The 18,142-nt window shown below is 42.1% G+C and overlaps 1 protein-coding gene across 1 annotated transcript in view; it reads left to right on the forward strand.

Annotated features, from left to right (window-relative positions):
* Positions 1-942: 942 nt before the first annotated feature.
* The window catches only part of LOC308313858 (NLR family CARD domain-containing protein 3-like), a gene marked incomplete at both ends in the record, with an annotated part of 21,553 nt that continues 4,353 nt past the window's right edge, over positions 943-18,142 (forward strand). Inside the window, 6 exons of the mRNA XM_080761186.1 lie at positions 943-1,108; positions 8,583-8,657; positions 9,525-11,286; positions 11,460-11,630; positions 12,783-12,932; positions 13,325-13,368. Coding sequence (XP_080617312.1) covers positions 943-1,108; positions 8,583-8,657; positions 9,525-11,286; positions 11,460-11,630; positions 12,783-12,932; positions 13,325-13,368 — 2,368 coding nt within the window. The remainder of the gene's footprint in view (positions 1,109-8,582; positions 8,658-9,524; positions 11,287-11,459; positions 11,631-12,782; positions 12,933-13,324; positions 13,369-18,142) is intronic.

Here is an 18,142-nt window from a genome sequence, read left to right on the forward strand (position 1 = left end):
TGGCCTCTCTTGCTAATTTTCCTCTTGGGTAGTACTAGTAGTAGTAGTAGCATAATAATAATAATATAATAATAATAATGAAATGGACACCTCTTTCCACAGCAGTGTGAAGAGATGGAGTCCAGAGTAGATGATGTTAATCCTGGAGAAACTGCAGGTTCCTCAGAGCAGGTAAACTTTATACAACATGTAAAAACTGTACATGGTATCCCTATCCATGACTGATCTGATCGCTTTACAATTGTTTGTGTTGCAATCTACAAAATACATTCATTATTATTATTATTATTATTAGTTTGTCATACATATTGCACATTACAAAAAAAATACAAGCTCATGTTATTTCCATTCCAGCTTACACACTAAACAACCAGACAAACAAAAATAATTAGGGAACAGGCCTAACTTTATACATTTTAGGTAGCCTACTTAAACTGTTGGATATTCATAAATGTCTCTGCATTAAAAATAAGCAACAACAAAAGTTCAGTGTTGCTGCTGCTTAAACAAATTGGATATTACTAGTCTATATAAAATATAGCACCAAACATGCAGGTAGTTGGTTGTACAGTAGGTGTAAAACCACTAATGTAGACAATACCGTACAAGACATGATATTGTTTAATAGCGCTTCAGGCATGATACGATTTAAATAACATGACTGTGTACAACAGGATGCTGTTGTCAGCTTGACTTCGGACAAAAAGGATGCAGAAAAAGGTGAGCTTTATACATAAAGTTATATCTAATATACCAGTTGTTACATGCATGTGAGGATGTAGCAATGCAGATAGCTTTATGTTTCTAAATACATATTGCCTGTGATGCGTTTAACTCAACTGTCTCTTTCTCTTGCAAACAGACCATTTTGTGATCCAGCACAAAGCAGCGTTTATTCAAAGGGTTTCCATGGTCATGCCTATAGTAGACAGTCTAGGAAAAATGGTCCATCCTGAGCACTATGCCAGGATTAAAGCTGAGAAGACAACCATGGACCAAATGAGGGAACTGTACACAGGCGGGATAGATCCAGGTGGAACTCGTATCAGAACAGCGTTTTACAGTGCCCTTGAACAACATGAGCCCCACCTGCTGGTGAGCCTTCATGGTAAGAACACATGTACAACTAAAATATATATATTTTTTACAACCTCAATATAATTCATAGTAGCAGTCCCAATCCCATAGAGTGGACACGTTTGGGCCAGAATGGCCTTCCTCAGCTACTATCAGGTCCACCTGCTATCAACAAGGAGCAATTGTTTATGCATTATCAGATTCGACAATATTTCATCAATATGTCTTAATTAAATCATATATTATACATGAGTGTTCATAACGAGAATAATGTAATGCAATGCATTGTCAAGAAAGAAAAAAATCACAGACAGAATTTAATTAAAGGCAACATTACAGATTATTCACCCAGATCCTATTTTAATGAAGTCGAGGACATAATAAACATGATGTTGGAGTGTGTTTTGTCACACACATCACAGTACAGAATGTCAGTTCTTCCTGGACTATACTATACTATAGAACTGGACTACAATGGACTACAGCCCTACAGACAATTATACTATAGAACTGGACTACAATGGACTACAGCCCTACAGACTATTATACTGTAGAACTGGACTACAATGAACTGCAGCCTACAGACTATTATACTGGAACATTTGAAAAACAATTCTAAGCAAATATATTATAATATATAGTTCAAATACACTACTTTGCAGCCAGATAACGGTATAATATTGCAATATATCTTTATTGCCCACCCCTACGTCACACACCTCTCTCTTTCGTGACAACTTGGTACAGTCTGGCTATAGGTATTTGACAGTCGGATGGTACGGTACGGCCACACAGTCACGACAGAATGCTGCATCTGATCGCAGGCCCATACATACGGCATCACGCACGTGCACACATAGACATGGAAGGGGGCTTCAGCCCCTGCCCTTTTGGCCGTTGGTGAAAAGTGCCCTCTAAATTACTATGGTGACAAAAACCTATGGTAAAAAAGGTAAACAACTTGATTTTACGGGTACGGGCGTGGCAATCTCGTTTCCGGTTCAGAGCTAATCTACTGTAGAGCAAATTATTGTGAACTATCATAAACCACTATAAAGACCAGGCAACATAGATTTAGGTCATTGGCGATTAACCGCTGGATTGGATGTGACGTACATTTAAGCCAGTGGTGGTCATTTGGTGTTCATTTCAGTTAGCACTTTCTATATTCCTGTGCCATCCAACATAAATATTATGTTGGCCTATGAACCTTAATATTGTGATTTGTTCATATGGGTTAATTATAGCATCTTTGGAAATATATTTACTGGGGAAAGGGTGGACATATTCAATACTAATTGTTACCAGGAACATGATAGTTCCACTGGCAATACATGAATGTCTTTGCCCCATAGATAATGACAATAATCCTATTACTGTACATGAATGTCTTTGACCCATAGATAATGACAATAATCCTATTACATGAATGTCTTTGCCCCATAGATAATGACAATAATCCTATTACTGTACATGAATGTTAGGTCAACTCACTGAGCTCACTTCATTACTTCTTATGCAGGAACTGTACTTCCATCAGAAGACTCAGCTAACAGTGGTGAGTTATGAAACACCCTAGAGAGCAGTATGAAAGTCACAGCTTTAACATGATGGAGAGGTTACACTTTTATTTCACACACAACTTATAGGTCGTCCTCAGACGAGCACTCCCTTCGTCGCTTCCAGTCATCCCGGTTCTCCATACATCTGGCCAGCTCGTTGGTGCTTTGCGCTCCTGCGTCTTTCTTGAGTACATCCACATATGTTAATGTTGATCGATGCCCGTGTGTTGGTTCCCACAGCACTACTTTGCTGGCTGGCAGCTCTTGATGTCTTTGGCAGTGTCCTGCTAGTCTCATTCTCCTGGCTGCTACTTTCTGGCTCACCCGTGGTATTCCCTCATACAGGGTATTGTTGGTTACATGTACGCTCTTGCTGATGTTAAGTACTGCACGCAGCATTCTGGTGTAGCACCCGTCTAGAGACTTCTGCAGGGTTGGCTTCAGGGTCCAGCATTCGCTGCCATATAGGAGAACAGATTCCACCCTTGCATAGAAGAAGCTGAGTTTGATTTGTCGGGGAGATTGGAGTTCCATACACTGGTCATGCCATTCAGGGCCCTCCATGCAAGTGACTTCCTCACTTTTAGATCCTGCTCGGTTGAGTTGACCCATGTGCCCAGGTACTTGAAGTCCATGACCTCCTTCAGTACAGTTTATCCTGTTGTTGTCAGAGGTTGATGATCCATTGAGATCTTATAGGTGATAACCTCAGTTTTCTTGGCATTTAATCTGAGGCCCACGTTGGCAAACTTGGACTCCACTCTGGCCAGGAGTTCCTGTGCTTGCTGCACGTTGTCAGAGAGCAGGCTGATGTTGTCTGCATAGTCCAGATCTGTCAGGACTACTTTGGGGTGTCGTCTCGACCTCCTTGGTGTTAGGCGCCAGTCACACCTGGATAACACCTTTGATAAGACGGCCGTCCGTCTTATCAAACACGGAGCGGTAGAACAGCTCCAATTAATATTCAATGGGAGTCACGTGGTTTGATGAGACAGACTTGTTGCATGGGGGGGCAGAACACAAGGCATGGAGCGAGCTGTAGGCGAAACATTGAAAGAATAGGGTGGGACTTCAGACGAGACAAAATGGTTGGGTTTACCCGCCAACCATTAGGAGATAGCGGGGCTATGGGGGCTTGAGCACCTGCCCTTTCTGAAAATAAAAAAGATTTATTATTATTTATTTCTTTTGAGGGAAAGTGCAAAATAATTATTATTCTTGCCACATAAGGACATGTGGGGGACCAATACGAGCTTATGTGGGGGCCAATAAGGGCTTGTGTGGGGGACCAATAAGGGCTTGTGTGGGGGGGCAATAAGGGCTTATGTGGGGGCCAAAAAGGGCTTATGTGTGGGGGCAAATAAGGGCTTATGTGGGGGGCAAATAAGGGCTTATGTGGGGTGCAAATAAGGGCTTATGTGGGGGGCCAATAAGGGCTTATGTGGGGGGCCAATAAGGGCTTGTGTGGGGGGGCAATAAGGGCTTATGTGGGGGCCAATATGTGTCATTGGCCCTTCAAGACGAACATTTGACAAGTATACAAATTCCACTATCATAATGAATTATCTTTTAATGTGCCATCAGTCAGTTTTAGTTTCAGACCAATGAGAACATATTGCTTATTTTACTGTTCAATGACATGAAATGGCACAAGGGAAGGACTCCACAAAAAGACCACCCCCAAAAATCGGCGCACGCTGCGCCAATTTAAACCATCCCATATGCTTTGGTAGTGTAACGCCTATGATTCTAACCCAGAGAGCCTATGAATCCCTGCTGATTCACAATTCAAGCCTATTTTAACATAATGTTCTGGTTGCTTTGGGGTGTAGGGTAGACGCTACTGTCTACAGACACCTGTAGACACTGGGGATGCACTTTTTTTTGGTGCAGAAAGTTAATTGAAGAATTGCATGACTTTTGCAGTCAAATTAAATAGATTGGTAGTTGATACTGTATAGTTAGATGCTTTTGGCTATTTCTGCTTCTAATAAGGCCTTATATGAAAGCCCACTGATTCACTATAGAACCAAATATTGGCATTTAGGTTGCTTTAGGATCTACCTGACTAGACCATTTGTGCAAGCATGACATAAAAACAACCATGCAGCAGGTAGAAAATGACAGAGGACTTTATTTTTTTCATTATGTGGTGAGTCACTTCATGGATTAATTTCATGACTTTTGCAGTAAAAGTAAAACTTGGGACAATCCATTTAATGAAGGGGACATCCTAAAGATATGAAGAAACTATGTCCCATTTGGTTCTACCCCTGATAAAGAGTAGGACAAGTGAATGTTGTTCAGAAAAATTAACTTTTTGCTATTTCCGCCTATTTAATACCTTATATAAAAGGCTGCTGATTCACAATAGAACCAAATATTGGCATTCTGATTGTTCTGGGATGTAGGCACACTACCTGTAGATCATCTGTGCAAGTATGATGTAAAAACAATCAACCGGTAGAAAATGACAGAGGATTAACTTGGAACTCCATCTTTTAGGATAGGCGTGGTGTGGTGAGTCACTTCATGGATTAATTTCATGACTTTTGCAGTAAAAGTAAAATCACTGACCATCCATTTCATGAAGAGGACAAGTCAAAATTATGAAAAACACTGTCAGGCTTTGTACTAGCCCTTATAGAAGATATCACCAGGATTACAAGGGAGCATTCCTCAGAAATGTAATTTCCGCCTATCTGTGCAAGTATGATGTAAAAACAAGCAACACATAGAAAATGGCAAAGGATTTTCTTGGAACTCCATCTTTCAGAGTAGGCGTTTTTTGCCTATGTGGTGAGTAACTTCATGGATCAATTTCATGACCTTTGCAGTAAAAGCAAATCTCGGGACAATCCATGTCATGAAGGGGACATCCTAAAGATATGAAAAAACTATGTCCCGTTTTGTTATACCTCGGGGAGGGGTACCTCGAAAACTAAGCCTCTTTTTGAGGGTTTGGTCCTGCACTAATTACTTTAGATCATTTTACAAATAAATAAATTACAGAACATTCAAATTGAGGTGCAGATCTTCTACAAGCTTGTAGCGCGGCACAAAGATCGTGTCTCAAATCTTTGAATATATATAGTCTTTCAGGGCGAACGCTTTTAACTCAAATCTTTGCTTCTGTGGGGTCCCTGGAACAACATATTTTCAGATGGGGGTTGGTGGCCAATTACATATAGTTGTTGGGGTCCTTGACATGAAAAACATTGAGAACCGCTGACACAGAAACAGGATTTTCTGAAAACTGTCAGGATTTAGAAAACATTTGTATGATTCTTGACTATTTTATCATGCATTTGATATATTACCATGTTTGATTATTGCTTACTGTAAATCGCTCTGGATTAGGGCCGATTCATACTCCTGTTTCGGCGCTGTAGTGCCGAAATGATTTCGGCTCGTCAGAAAATTTCAGTAGCACCGAAGAGCCGACTTTAGGACGGTACCCGCCCCCCCGAACCTCAAATGACGTCAAATTGTAGGCTCTACAGCGCCGAACCGACTTTTATTCGGCTCTAAAATAGGAGTATGAATCGACCCTTAGGATCTGCTAAATGCCTAAATTGTATATTGTAAAGATAATCAACAAAGTATAGGACTACTATAAAACGAAATTTATAGTTGTTGAGGGTCCTTGACATGAAAAAGTTTGAGAACCGCTGCTTTACAGCATGTGGTACATGCATTACATTACAGATGTGTGACAAATAAGGAGGAGGCTGCAGCTAGTACCTCTTGACACCCACCCACGGACCCCCATTTGAAAAGATAAGCCAGTTACCCCATGATTTTTTCCCCCTTTTTTTTCCTGATCTAGCAGTGAGTGATTTAACTATTTTCATTTCAAGGACCCACTTACAGTTTGCCATGCATTATGCTACAATAAATATAATTTCGTTCCATTTATACAATTTACAATTTAGGCATTTAGCAGACGCTCTTAATCCAGAGCGATTTAGGCAAGAACAAAAAAGCATGGGAATACATCACATATATAAAAAGCATTAATCATGAAATGTGCGTAAGCTACTAAGCTAAGAACGTAACTAGAACATATCTACATAATGACACTATACATATAAACTATACATATTGACTATACTATGCTATACATTATGTACTATGAAGTGCTATGACTATATACAATGCAATTATTGTGCTGTCTACATGACATGCTATAAGTCTGTTTCAAATGCTATCTAAGTCTAAAAAGTGCTATCTAAGGGGGTAGGGTAAGTGCTACGGGCCATGATGGAGTCTGAAAAGGTGGGTTTTCAGGCTAGGGCGGAAGATTGGGAGTGATGCTGCAGTTCTGATTGTAATGGGAAGTGCATTCCACAGTTTTGGGGCCAGAAGGGAGAAGAGTTTGAGACGTGTGGAGCGTTGTCCCGGCGTTTTTAGTGAGGGTACTTCCAGCTTTCCTGCGTTACTCTCTGAGTAACAGACCAATACGGGTCCATTTGGTTCCTAACTATTACTAACTAACTATCATTCACCTGGGGACCCCCTTTAGCCCTTTCGGGACACTAGTTCACTGTATTTCGGACGTAGTTAGCGAGGGATCTCCCGCAAGCATCCCTGGGGTCCACTTAACTTAGCCAAGATCCAGTGCGAGTCTCTCACTAAATTAAAGCCTCTGCTGCCCACAGGCAAAAAAATCCCACGGCTGTGCGAGTGGTTATACTTTACAGAAAAGAAACAAAACCACGTAGCTACTCACCGAAACCACACCTGCTAGACCTAGGAAAAAGTCTATTATCCAGGCTGGGAAGTGTCTCAGGTCCCCAGTTTCTCTATAAATGCACTTTGTGCAAATTTAAATTTTTTATAATATATTTATTTATAATAAATAATAAATAATAATAATATATTTATTTATTTATTAATATATTTATTTTTCATCCCACGATTTTGTAACCCATCGTTTGTGCCATTTTAATAAAGCAATGTACCGGACAGAGTAACTTCTTCTACTATGGCATTTTCGGGTTGTGCCTGCGCAGATCCACTTGGATGCATTTTATTTCATGACAAAAATAGTGCATTTTAGAGAGAAGATGGGGAACAGAGACGCTTCCCCACTTGGAGAATAGAGTTTCATCAACACAAAACAGGCCTTGTTTCTGCGATTAGAGGAGTAGTTATTATCGGTGAAGTTGGACCCCTCGCACAGCAGTGAAAAAAAATCCTCGCTATATTGGACCAGGGCTAGGGTGAAAAAGCCCCCTTTTGTGTACTAGACATTTTTTTGTGTCACAATTCACCGTCGCCGAGCAGAAAAACTTTACTGTAACTCCACGGTAGAGAAGCGTGGGGGGTGTTGTCATAGGCTGTTGTTCTGCAGTCTCTCAGAGCACCGCCCAGATCCCGCAAAGCATTGTGGGAAATTGATGCTTTAAGCGATAAGACAGATAAAACAGATACAATTTTGATAAGACGGCTGTCTTCCAGGTGTGACTGGCGCCTTAGAGTGAAGCCAAGATCCTGCTCTTGTCCACTGATGGCCTTCTTGAGTCCATAGTGCAGGACTATGATGAAGAGAAAGGGGGCTAGGGTCTGACTTTGCATTACCCCAGCCCGGATGACTCCCATACCAGTAGGCTCAGAAACAGCTTATTTCCTGTTGCTGTCTCCCTGCTGAACTCAGAAACACGAGATCCCTGTTAAGGCCATAATAAATACATTATTTGACTTCTTCAGTCTTAGTCTGACCATACGGGGCAGCAGTAGCTCAGGGGTAGGGTAGGGTGACTGGATGGGAACCGCAAGGTTCCCAGTTCCAACCCGGGCTCCCCCAGAGTTAAGAATAAATGGAGCTTAAATACACATCACCTGTGGTGGCCATGCATGCTCTGATTAGCAATCAGCCAATTATTTAAGCCACATTCTTTTGTGTCCTTCTTTCTTGACTTTCCGAGCTCTCATCATTAGCTTCCTCTCCACACTTTGACTTCCTGGGAGCTTTTCTGCTCAGGTTTGCTGGAAACTGTGAACAGGAGAACCATGGTCTGTCGGCCATTGTGAGTAATCAATATCTTGCTGAAGAAATTGTCTCCAGATGTCTGTAAGTAGGATCTCTTTTGGATGTTGATCCTGTGAGGTATGTATGTCAGAAAGAAAACCCAAGCCTGATTTTACCATCTGTTGCTCATACATTCTGATTCACGTTTCCAGGGTTACATGACTCTCTGCATGAAGAGGAAAATGTTCTCAAGCTGTTGCAAAAAGACTGGCACAATTCCAACTGAAGTCAGTTGTATCACATCCTCTAACAGAATGATAGGCAAGAAAGACAAAGACATCACATACTTCCTTAGATTTTCATAGGCGTGTCCATAGCCAAGGGCATGTCAATGTGCAATTTCAATAGATATTATTGGCACACACATTACAATCTAACACACACACACACACACACACACACACACACACACACACACACACACACACACACACACACACACACACTATTTATTTAATTAGCTGCAGCTGTGTATACTTCACTATATACTTCTGTAGCCTGCCATGTTTTTACCATGTTCTTGTTCTTGTTTTACCATGTTCTTAACCTGATGTGGAAAACTGTTTATTATTGGGGCATAAAACCCTATATGTTAAAGTGTCAGAACATAAATACAATTCCATGTCATTTTTTGTATCAATTCTACAAGAAACTTGAAAATTGACAGCTCTATGCCTAGTTTAAATAATTATTAATAAGACGTCAAATGGAAGATTCAGCAGCAAGATTCATAATTCAGCATCTACAGCAGCACAGCCATGAATACAGTATAATTATCAAGTCCACTCATTTGAGGACCACATTTATCATAGCATGCACTTACTGGTGTCCTCTGTTCTTTGGTTATTTAGAAATCCTTACTCCCCAACTACTCAAGTCTTTTCTGAAGAAGAGGGGAGAGTATCTGATTGAGTGGAAACGACCTGAGGAAAACCCAGAAGAAACACCTCTGAACCAAGACTTCACAGAGGTCAATGTCACAGTGTTAGCTAGTGGAGAGGTCAACAAGGAACATGAGGTCAGCCAGATTGAAACTATGTCCAGAAAAACATCCAGGCCAGAAACATCAATCAAGTCTCTAGACATCACTAAACCTTTACCCGGGGAAGCTCAAATCAAAAAAGTGCTGATGAAGGGAGTGGCTGGCTCTGGTAAAACAGCCTTAACTCAGAAGTATGCTCAGGACTGGGCAGAAGACAAAGCCAACCAGGATATTCTCTTCATGTTCCCATTCACTTTCCGAGAGCTGAATGTCAAGCAGAAGGAGAAGGAATACAGCTTGATGGAACTTCTTCGTGATTTTTTTGGTGAAATCAACAAGGCAGATATTAGCAGCGGAAAAGGGTCTAACGTTATGTTCATCTTCGATGGGCTGGATGAGTTTTGTACTCCTCTACGCGATCTATTCCAGAAAAGGGAGATCTGCACTGACGTAGAAAAGAAAATGTCAGTGGCCATGCTGCTGACAAATCTCATCAAGGGAAACCTGCTTCCCAATGCTCGCATCTGGATAACCACACGACCTGCAGCCGCCGATCAGATCCCTGCTATGTATGTTGACAGGGTGACAGAGTTGAGAGGGTTCACTGACGACCAGAAGGAGGAGTACTTCAAGAAGAGAATCAATGATGAGAAAATGGCAAATAAAATCATCTCACACATCAAGACATCACGAATCCTCCACATCATGTGTCACATCCCAGTCTTCTGTTGGATCATTGCTGTAGTTCTGAAGGACATTTTAATAAAAGGGACAGGAATGCTGCCAAAGACCCTGACCGAAATGTACATCCACTTCATGCTGGTTCAGTCCAAACAGAAAGAGACCAAGTATGACTGGAGTCCAGCTAAGAACACGCACGCCATTCTGGCAATGGGAAAACTGGCTTATAAAAATCTGAAGAAAAGCAACCTGATCTTCAATGAAGCAGACCTGAAAGAGTGTGGCATTGATATCAACGATGCAGCAGTGTGTTCAGGCATGTTCACACAGACGTTTAAAGAGGTGCGTGGTGGGTTGCACAAGGACAAGGTGTTCAGCTTTGTCCATCTGAGCGTCCAAGAGTTTCTGGCTGCTCTTTACGTCTTTCACACATTCACCAACACTGGCGTCAATGTAATGTCAACCTCCAAGTGGTCAAAGCTGTTTAAACCACAGTTAAATGACCTCTACCAGAGTGCTGTAGACGAGGCCTCAAAGAGTCCAAATGGACACCTGGACTTGTTCCTCCGTTTCCTGCTGGGCCTCTCGTCGGAGACCAATCAGACTCTCTTACAAAGACTGCTGGAACATACAGGAAATAGGTCACAGGCCAATCAGAAAACTGTCCAGTACATCAAGAAGAAAATCAGGAAGAATCTCTCTCCAGAGAGAACAATCAATCTGTTCCACTGTCTGAATGAGTTGGGTGATCATTCTCTAGAGGAGGAGATCCAACAGTACCTGACCTCAGGGAGTCTGTCCACTGTCTCTCCTGCTCAGTGGTCAGCTCTGGCCTTCATGTTGCTGTCATCAGGAAAGGAGCTGGACGTGTTTGACCTGAAGAAATACGGTTCTTCAGAAGAGGCTCTTCTGAGGCTGCTGCCAGTGGTCAAAGCCTCCAACAGAGCTCTGTAGGTTGACTGCATACACTTAAAATATGATGTCACAGTTCTATAGGAAATACTACTAATATAATAACGTTTCAACACTGTTTATCCTTCTTTAATAAATAATGTGATATTGATTTTACAGGAAAAGAAAAAAAGAGAATACTAACAGATTTTTATCACTGCTCCTTTTTCAGGCTGAGTAGCTGTAACCTCTCAGAGCGATGCTGTGTGGAGTTAGCATCAATTCTCAGCTCCAACTGCAGTCTAATAGAATTGGACATGAGCAACAATGATCTGCAGGATTTGGGCATAAAACATCTGTGTCTAGGACTGAGGAGTCCACACTGTAAACTGGAGACCCTCAGGTTTGTATGCCTGATAATTAACAACACATTTATGTATCTGTACGACTGCTGTCACCTTACCTGCCAGTGACTAGCACAGTGACAATGTCCACTTCCCTCCCCCAAGCATGCACAGCTGTGTTTGTGTAGATGCTGAGTAAGCTGTATGAACCACAATGGATTAAAACCCCATGACTCTGTGATGGTGAACAGTTACTGTACCCCTCTGTCACCTGAAGGCCCAACAGAGCCCAATAACCTACTATAATAAATATGAACAGTTACTGTAACCCTCTGTCACCTGAGGGCCCAACAAAGCCCAATAACCTACTATATTAAATATGAACAGATACTGTACCCCTCTGTCACCTGAGGGCCCAACAGAGCCCAATAACCTACTATAATAAATATGAACAGTTACTGTACCCCTCTGTCACCTGAGGGCCCAACAGAGCCCAATAACCAATAAATATGAAACTAGTAATATTGTAGCACAAATCATTGCTAATTTTAAGGTATACAATCATAATCTGGGGACCTGATTGGTTACTTGTGACTCTTTTTGATACAGAGACAGTCAATGCGTTTGGGTTAGGGTTAGAATATGAGAAAAACTTTATTCATTCATTCATTCATTTATTTGTATCCAAAATTGTTAATAGCACAGGCAAACTCTTCACATACTAGACTAGAGCTTGTCTCAAATAAATGTCAGAGCTGAAATCGACATGTAAAAATGAAATAAACATGTAGCTAGGTGTAATGTTAGAGACCACAGAAGTGAACCTTTAAAGCCTGTTTTCGCTGTTTTCTGCAAGACACTACTTAAGCCATATCTCCAAAACTGGTGGGTCAAACTGTCAATTTGAAGCTATGATTCCCTGCTTTCATATGACATGACATATGACCAAAAAAAATCAGAAGCGGTCACATTTGAGCTTAAAGGAGAGATGAGGGAAGTTCATCCTTGATAATTGGCCTTGGTCTTTATGATCCAGTCTCGTCTACAAACCATTCAAGTGTGTGTGTGTGTGTGTGTGTGTGTGTGTGTATGTGTGTATGTGTGTATGTGTGTGTGTGTGTGTGTGTGTGTGTGTGTGTGTGTGTGTGTGTGTGTGTGTGTGTGTGCGTGCGTGCGTGCGTGCGTGCGTGCGTGCGTGCGTGCGTGTGTAGGTTGTCAGGCTGCATGGTCTCAAAGGAAGGTTGTTCTTATCTGGTCTCAGCTCTGAGATCCAACTCCCACCTAAAAGTGTTGGACTTGAGCTACAATCACCCAGGAGACCAAGAGACGCTGCCCTCTGCTGGACAACTGCAGACTCTCAGGTATGGACAGACTTGATGCCAGTCAGTGTAAATGTGCCTAGTGACCTGACACTAGATTATAGTTTACATATTTTTCAGAAAGGACACCAAACATTATATGTATTTGGCTGCCGACCCCCATCTGAAAATATGTTGTTCCATGGACCCCCCAAAGGCAAAGATTTGAGTTAAAAACGTTTGTTCTGGAACAATATATATTCCAAATAGCAGATCTACAAGCTCGTTGCGTGGCACTGGGTGCCGCGCTACGATACTATTTTTCAACAGCTAATGTATAACATAATGCTTAAAACAACAAAAGGGTGCTGTATAGTAGCATTTAATGTTTAATAAATGCATTATCTATCATTATTGTTTCTATTATCTTATCTTTGTCTCTCCTTCACCCACAGTGATCACAGTGGAGAGTGCATGCTGAGACCAGGTTTGAGGAAGTGTAAGTGTTTATTCTGTTGTATTCATGAAATCAAAGAAGCACAACATCCTGCTATGTATGAACAGCTCATATTATACAGCATGTCACTTTCACTTAACATAACTGTAATGTGTTTATATTAACCAAAACATGCATTATATTTCCTGGGGTTTATTACTAATCACAATGCCTACCTATGGTGTCCACATAGGATTCTAGAATGATACACTATGGCCCTCATTTATCAACCGTGCGTACGCCAAAATATGGGTACACGCAGAAATTACCGCAATTTTCTTGCGGTAATTTGCTTGAAATTGAACTTGTGCCAAGACAAAAATCACGTCAGGTCGGGAGCTGTCGTACGCTTTGTCCTCGCCTGTTTTTCTGTCGTAGAACAGCGGAGCAGCATTGTTTGACCAGCTGAGAGGCTGTCACAGGCATCTAAACACATGTATTCACTCCTAAAATGTTTAAAAAATAAAAAAAAATAAAGGAATACATCAACGATGTGTCATAGTAGGAGATAAAATCACGCAATTAAAAACAATGTTGCAAGTTAGATGCTTAAGCCATTTAAACAGTGCTTTGCATGAGCGCATACATGCAAGGATTTATTTGGGCTGTCTGTGCTGAAATATTTCCATGACGGGACGTTGGAGAGTATAGTGCAGTGCTGCAGCTGTGGAGAGTCCCAACGTGGGTAGCCTACTGTAGCCTAATCTACAGCAGGCCGATGTCTTTCTGGAGTTACGGTATGTGCAATCTCCTCCTCGTTTAATAAACCAGACGCGTCGCTCGAATGCCAAATGTACTGTGCCAGCGCAAGTGGGAACCTCATCGGAGATAGGTAGGCTACCCAGCCAGCCCACCACCACCACCAGTGCCAGCGGCTACGGTTTTGGCTGCACATTCATATAATGACAGTTGACAGCCCAGCCACTGCAGCGACTGGCGCCTGCGAGGCAATCAAAAATAGACTGTCGAACGTGCATGGTCAGTTGGTCACGGTGTCACGGACGGACCACAGTGATAGAGAGAGACAGACAGACAGGACAGGAGGAGCGCCTATGCAAAACAGTGTGTGTGCGCCTATTTGTTATTTAATTCATGGTTCACAGGTTCAGGTTTTCGTTCACTAATATATCTTGTTGTATACGAGTAAGACGCGCAAACGCGGGAAGCGAACGCAGCTCGTACATATTTGGGTTTTGGACGTATAGCTGCTTTGGGGACTCCTTATATGGTGCCCCTTTTGTGCCCATATATGGAGCTGAGTGGACCTGGCCCCTTTTGTGCCCATATATGGAGCTGAGTGATTGTTGATGCAACACACTCCATATTTGGATAGCGGGACAGACAGACAGACAGACAGACAGACAGACAGACACACAGACAGACAGACAGACAGACATGATCTGCTAGGTCTCATAGTAAGTGCTCACTGCATTCGCAATTAAATTTAAAAGACTTTAATAATTTAATATACAACAATGAGGGCCTGAGTCCCTCATTTATCAATTGAGTGTAAAATCTGCCCCAAATTCGAGCGTCGGTTTTGTAGTACACTCACATCGCCACGGCATTTATAAAGTGTTCACAAACAGCTGATCCTACCTTCATTTCTAGCAGTGATAAATGTGACAGCTGAAAACAATCTGGCACGCCCTATGAAATCAAGCCTCGCCCTCGTTTTTGCGACATGCACAACTGCAATACGACCAAACAACTCATGGATACCATGGTTACATGATGGAAAAATAAATAAAAAAGGTTTCCCCCGCTTGCCTTGCTGCCCACCTCACCCCCCCCCCCTCTCATACACACACACACAGACGCACGCACATGCAACTTGCAAGCCCAACTGGTGTGTTGTATCTTAAATAAATAAAGAACGAACACCTGCATGAATTAAATAACAAGATGTATTATTGAACGAAAACCTGAACCTGTGAACCATGAATTAAATAACAAATTGGCGCGCACACACGCTGCTGTTTTGCAAATAGGTGCATCTCCTCCTCTCCTATGCCCTGTCTGTCTGTCTCTATCACTGTGGTCCGTCCATGACACCGTGACCATGCACGTTTATGACAATCTATTTAGATTACCTCGCTAGTACAGTGGCTGGGCTTTCAACTGTCAATTATATGAATATGCAGCCTAAACCAGTCTCGTGTGGCACTGGCACTGCATGGTAGTGGTGGCTGGCTGGGTTACCCTACCTATCTCCGATGCGTCCCCACTTGCGCTGGCACGGCACATTTGGCATTCAAGCGACGCGTCGGGTTTATCCTTAAACAGGAGGAGATTGCACATACCGTAACTCCAGAAATATATCGGCCTGCTGTAGCTTAGGCTACAGTAGCCTACCCTACTTGACTGCAGAGCTGCAGTCTCCCTCAAATGCCTCTCGATTAATATCATGAAACTATTCCAGGTGGGGGGGCCGGGGGGATTCCAGCACAGGCAGCGCAAATCCTCGTATAGGCCTATAGGGTATGCGCTCATGCAAAACACTGTTTAAATGGCTTAAGCAAACTTTTTAATTGCTTGATTTTAATTGCTTGCACACTTGGAAATATTCTACCAATTTCAAATGACATGCCTTTACAATTATTCTTTTTTTCACATTAGTTTTATACATTTTTAGGAGTGAAAACATGTTTAGATGCCGCTGACAGCCTGTCAGCAGTTCAGACAATGCTGCTCCGCTTGTGTACGACAAAAAAACAGCTGAGGACAAAGCCTACGACAGCTCCCGACCTGACGTGATTTGGCTCACGTTCAATTTCAAGGTTTTGCGGAAATGATAAATGCCGACGTGCACCCATATTTTGGCTTACACCGCGTTGATAAATGAGGGCCTAAGTACCTACTGTGCGTCTCAAAGCTTTCAGCACTTCTTCTCTGAATGTAAACTCTCTGGCCTGTAAGAGCACACCAAACAGAAGTGATTTAGTTAAAGACTAATTAAACAACTTTTGATGTGGGCTTGAATAGTTAAAGAGGACCATATGAAATTAAGTCAAACTAGTGCTGGTTGTCTGGGCTAGGCCCTGCCGCAGTGGTGTCCGATTAGAACATTGCCTGGATGCTGAAACTTCCAAAGCCAGTTGTAAGGCCAGATATCCTGTCTTATACGGAAGGTGACGGAGTCTCTCGCAAGGAGCGTAGCAAATACTGCTAGCTACCCTAAACTTTTCGGATTGTACTTACTGTATATAAGGTTCTTACTGGGTGCGTGTCATGATGACGATGCCAAACGTGTCTCCCCATATATGACACGTAGCCTGATGTCAGTGCTGGATGTCGCCGTCATCCTCATATTATGGAGTTCTATAGGTGAAAGCCTCCGCTACAGCCACCCCTAAGACCTACGACGAATAGCCACAAAGCCAATTTACAAGCTCGCAACGTGTTGCATCATGGCGCGCTGAGAGCTTGTATATCGGCTAAACTTTCACCGTCTTTGGACTTTTTAAAAATACAGTTGATCAGTACAACCACTGGTTTATTTACCTTAGGAGGTACAATACTCTTAAAGAGACATCTAAACAAAATACCAGTAAGACGCGCAAACGCAGGAAACGAACGCAGCTCGTACATATTTGGGTTTTGGACGTATAGCTGCTTTGGGGACTCCTTATATGGTTATGGCTGAGTCATGGTGACGTAATCACTCAGCTCCATATATGGGCACAAAAGCGGGACAGACAGACACACAGACAGACACACACAGACATGATCTGCTAGGTCTCATAGTAAGTGCTCACTGCGTTCACAATAAGCAATACAATACTGAGTGAATTACTATAATTGCAATTATGGTACATCTATTGATTTAAAACAAACAGCCTCATTCTGAGTTCCACATTAACCCGTTTAGACCTGAGGATGATTCTACAAATGCCTTCTAAATCCTGACAGTTTTCTGAAAAACCCATGTTTCTGTCAGTCATTATCAAACATATTGATGTCAAGGACCCCCAGAAATATATGTATTTGGCCCCCAACCCCCAGCTGGAAATACGTTGTTCCAGGGACCCCCCAGAAGCAAAGATATGAGTTAAAAATGTTCGCGCTGAAAGAATATATATTCAAGGATTTGCACCACATTTTCACAATAGATAATTTCAAAAAGTATAACATAATGCTGTAACGGTCAGATATCTCTATCACTGCTACGAATTATTTAAATCACGGGTTGTGAATGATCTCCTATAGGATACAACTGATAAAGTGGAATGCAATGACAATAACCTAAATAAGCAAGCAGTAAATACAGTCAGAAGCAAAGCTCACGTTAACCGTTTATCTCAAATCAAAACAAGGAATCAACAGTTATACAAACAGAGGTGAATGCAAGAGTGTCCGTGTCTCACGCACGCACGCCCGTGCTTATTGTTTCTTATAGTTCCGTGGTTGTTTACAAACAAAGTCTGTTGCCCCCAGAGTTCCTTCCCGAACGTAAACTCCCTATAAAGCAAAGTAGATGAACGAAACTTAATCCATCCCCGTAGCGAACGTAATCCAGTTGCAGGTATAGGCTACTCCGAAAGAAGAGGAAGACCCAAAACGCGGATCCTCGCGGGATGTCGAAATAAATAAATAAATAAATAAAAGATGAACGATCTCACCAGTTGCTGAAGAATGTCTCGAGCCTCCTCGAACCGTGAGCTCAATCGTTCGTGTAGCTATAGCTTTTTGGTAACGAGGTATTAAAGAGAAAACTTATATCCAGGTCCCTGTTTGTTTGTCTCTCCCCGTCAGGTCTCCTCAGGCCGGTAACCGA

Source organism: Protomyctophum bolini (genome assembly GCF_963924005.1).
Source record: "Protomyctophum bolini genome assembly, chromosome: 4".
NCBI lineage: Eukaryota > Metazoa > Chordata > Actinopteri > Myctophiformes > Myctophidae > Protomyctophum > Protomyctophum bolini.